The sequence below is a fragment of the Dipodomys ordii genome, unplaced genomic scaffold, assembly GCF_000151885.1.
Source record: "Dipodomys ordii isolate 6190 unplaced genomic scaffold, Dord_2.0 Scaffold121, whole genome shotgun sequence".
NCBI lineage: Eukaryota > Metazoa > Chordata > Mammalia > Rodentia > Heteromyidae > Dipodomys > Dipodomys ordii.
In genome coordinates this window covers 1,604,534-1,607,553 of record NW_012267337.1, presented here as the reverse complement: position 1 = coordinate 1,607,553, position 3,020 = coordinate 1,604,534, and the positions used below count along the sequence as shown (strand labels likewise).

Genomic DNA, 3,020 nt, shown 5'->3' with positions numbered 1-3,020 from the left:
CTAATTCTTGAATTCTTAAATTCTTAAATAATACCCCTGCGTGGCATTCCTCTGAGCTGTTCCAGGCCCTAATTCATTTTGCATTTGTTGTTTTATGTTCTATTCCTATAAGAGAATTTCCAAAAATCCATAAGCCTGCAGCCCCACAGAACCTGGAGTTATCTTCACTGAGATCCCAAGCACTTGATTCTGGAGGAGCCACATAGTATCAGACAGTGAGAAAGCAAAGGAAGCCACAGGGAAGAGTTAAGGAGAAGGTCTTCCCACACCATGCATAGCATCATAAAGCCCCTAAGGTATAGTGAGGCGAGGCTGGTTTTGTGGGAGGCACATGGTATTTGCAAGGAAGGTAAGGATTAGTGAAGTGTTCTGAGGAGGAAAAGCCCCTGAAGCAAAGTCTGCAGTATGGGCAGCTGGGGGTGGGGGAACAGGCCTTAGACAACATTATCGAAGTGCACAGGAACCAGTGAATATTGCAGGTCATCCTTTTGCTGAGGAGGGTCACAGGCTATGATGAATTGTGCATTCAGATGCTTCTCTCTGTACCTGCAGTTTGGATACTTCCCTGACACGAGTTCACAGCTTGTCAGGGACACAGGCTTTTGGCTCTGGTGACAATTCTCCCTGCCATTCTTGCAGGCTATATTGGGCGTCTGGCAGGTGGTGGCCACGCTGGAGAAAGATTCATGCAGGAAGGTATTGAGGTTTTTGCAATGTTTGGTGTACTTGTTGATGTGCTCCATGGCTGAGTTGCATGCTTGAGGACTGGGCTGCACATGCTGAGTTTCAAACCACTGTGCTGAGGTCATGTGGCTGGGCCTGGCACTGACTGGGACCTCAGCCACCCACAGCCCCAGCAGCAGGAGCAGCAGCAGGGACTGGAATGCTGTCTTGACTGGTGCCATTTTTCCTAAGAAGACAATGGAACAGAGAGGAAGTGATGAGCAGGTTATCATGACTTGCTAGTCCTTCTTAGAACCTCATTGCCTAAGTCAAATACCTTGGCCTACAGGTACCTGTATTTATAAATAAATATTACCTGTATTTATTATTGTTTGGTCCAAGCAGATAATTTTTGGGTGTATATATGTGTGTACCAGTATTGGGGCTTGAATGCTGGGTCTGGGCACTGTCCCTTAGCTTTTTCCTGTAAGACTGGTATTCTACCACTTGAGCCATGGCTCTATTTCTGTCTTTTTGGTGGTTAATTGAAAATAAGAGTCTCATGTTGTTTCCTGCCCATGATGACTTTGAACTGAGATTCTCAGATTTCAGCCTCCTATTACAGGTGTGAGCCACTGGCACCTGGAAACAGATAAGCTTTTTATGCCTTTTACCACTTATGTTTAATCCTCACCATAGTTATATTAGGTGAGCATAATTATCATATATATATATCTATATATCTATATATATATGCATGACTGGGAAGGTGGCTCAGTGGTAGAGTGCTTGTCTTGCATGCATGAGTTCCTAGGTTTGATTCCTCAGCACCACATAAACAGAAAAGGCTGGTAGTGGCGTTGTGGTTCAAGTGGTAGAGTGCTAGCCTGTTAGTCTTGAGCTGAAGAGCTGAGGGTCAGTGCCCAAACCCAGAGTTCAAGCTCCACGACTGTCAAAATAAAAAATAAATAAGCAAACTAAGTTCCAGCACAGTTAAAGAAATTCCCCATCATCATTCAGCCATAATGTCTACTATAAGATTTTATTGGAGGCCTCTCAGTAGCTCAAACTCTGTTCTTTCCATACTCTTCCTCCCTCCCTCCCTCCCTCCCTCCTTCCTTCCTTCCTTCCTTCCTTCCTTCCTTCCTTTTGCCAGCCCTAGGCCTTGAACTCAGGGCCTGAACTCTGTTCCTGAGCCTCTTAGTGCTCAAGGATAGAGCTGTACCACTTGAGCCACAGCACCACTTCCAGCTTTTTCTGTTTTTATGGTACTGAGGAATTGAACCCAGGGCTTCATGCATGCTAGACAAACACTCTACCACCAAGCTATATTCCCAGCCCTTCTGTTTCTTTTTTGAGTCTCTGAGATGTCATCACGAAGGGAAAGCAATCACTGAAGAAATGTAGGTCAAAGCTCTCCCAGGCTGGCTTTGTGCTCTTGGGAGGGTTGGGATTAAGGTTGAGGAGTCAGCCTAATTTTTCTCCATTCTGTGGCCTGGTTTCTCACTGAAGCAAAAGAAACATGGTTGCTCTGAATCAAAAACCACTGCTCCAGCTGGCAGAGCAGCATGGTGAGTTGGGATCGTTCTGTGACTGGTATTCTGCCCCATTGGAAAGTGGAATGATAGAGTCAGAGCTGCTAGAAGAGACCCTCAATCTGTAACTTCATTTTACAGACACAAGAGCTCAAGTTCCTGAGAGGGCAAGTGTCCTTCCTAAGACCTCAGAGTGAGTGGCAAAGCTGGTTTGGAGCTTCCTGACTTTCACCTGCTTTTGGTCTAGTGTCAGCTGCAAGAGGAGGGAGAAAAGACTTCCTGGAGAGGTAGGGCATAGTGAGTGCTCTCTGTGCTTTTAGGTGGTATGTGAACATTGCCTTGCCTTAAAATTTTTCCCTTAATCTGTGTGTGTGTGTGTGTGTGTGTGTGTGTGTGTGTGTGTGTGTGTGTGAGAGAGAGAGAGAGAGAGAGAGAGAGAGAGAGAGAGAGAGAGAAGCAAGCACATGTGTGCTGGTACTGGCCTGCAAGCACTTGCTTGGCTTTTTCACTCAAGGCTATCACTCTACCAATGAAGCCATGTCTCCATTTTTGGCTTTTTGCTGGCTAATTGGAAATAAACGTCTCATAGACTTTTCTGACTGGGCTGACTTATAACCACAATCATCAGATTTCAACCTTCTGAGTAACTAGGATTATAGGCGTGAACCATTGGTGTCTGTCTCTTTTACCTGCCCCCCCTTTTTTGTCAGTCCTGGGGCTTGAACTCAGGGTTGGGGCACTGTCCCTTCTTTTTGCTCAAAGCTAGAATTCTACCACTTGAGCCAGAGCGCCACTTCTGGCTTCTTCTGTTTATGTGGTACT

General features: G+C 45.8%; 1 protein-coding gene across 1 annotated transcript; it reads right to left on the bottom strand.

Moving 5' to 3' along the window:
- Positions 1-434: 434 nt before the first annotated feature.
- LOC105995826 (ribonuclease 8-like) lies at positions 435-905 on the bottom strand. Its single transcript, XM_013029698.1, has one exon. The coding sequence runs from the start codon at positions 903-905 to the stop codon at positions 435-437; it is 471 nt and encodes a 156-aa protein (XP_012885152.1).
- Between the last annotated feature and the right edge of the window lie 2,115 nt (positions 906-3,020).

Bases quoted from the DNA above. Each gene is read 5' to 3' on its own strand.
- LOC105995826 (XM_013029698.1), bottom strand. From the start codon at position 905: ATGGCACCAGTCAAGACAGCATTCCAGTCCCTGCTGCTGCTCCTGCTG.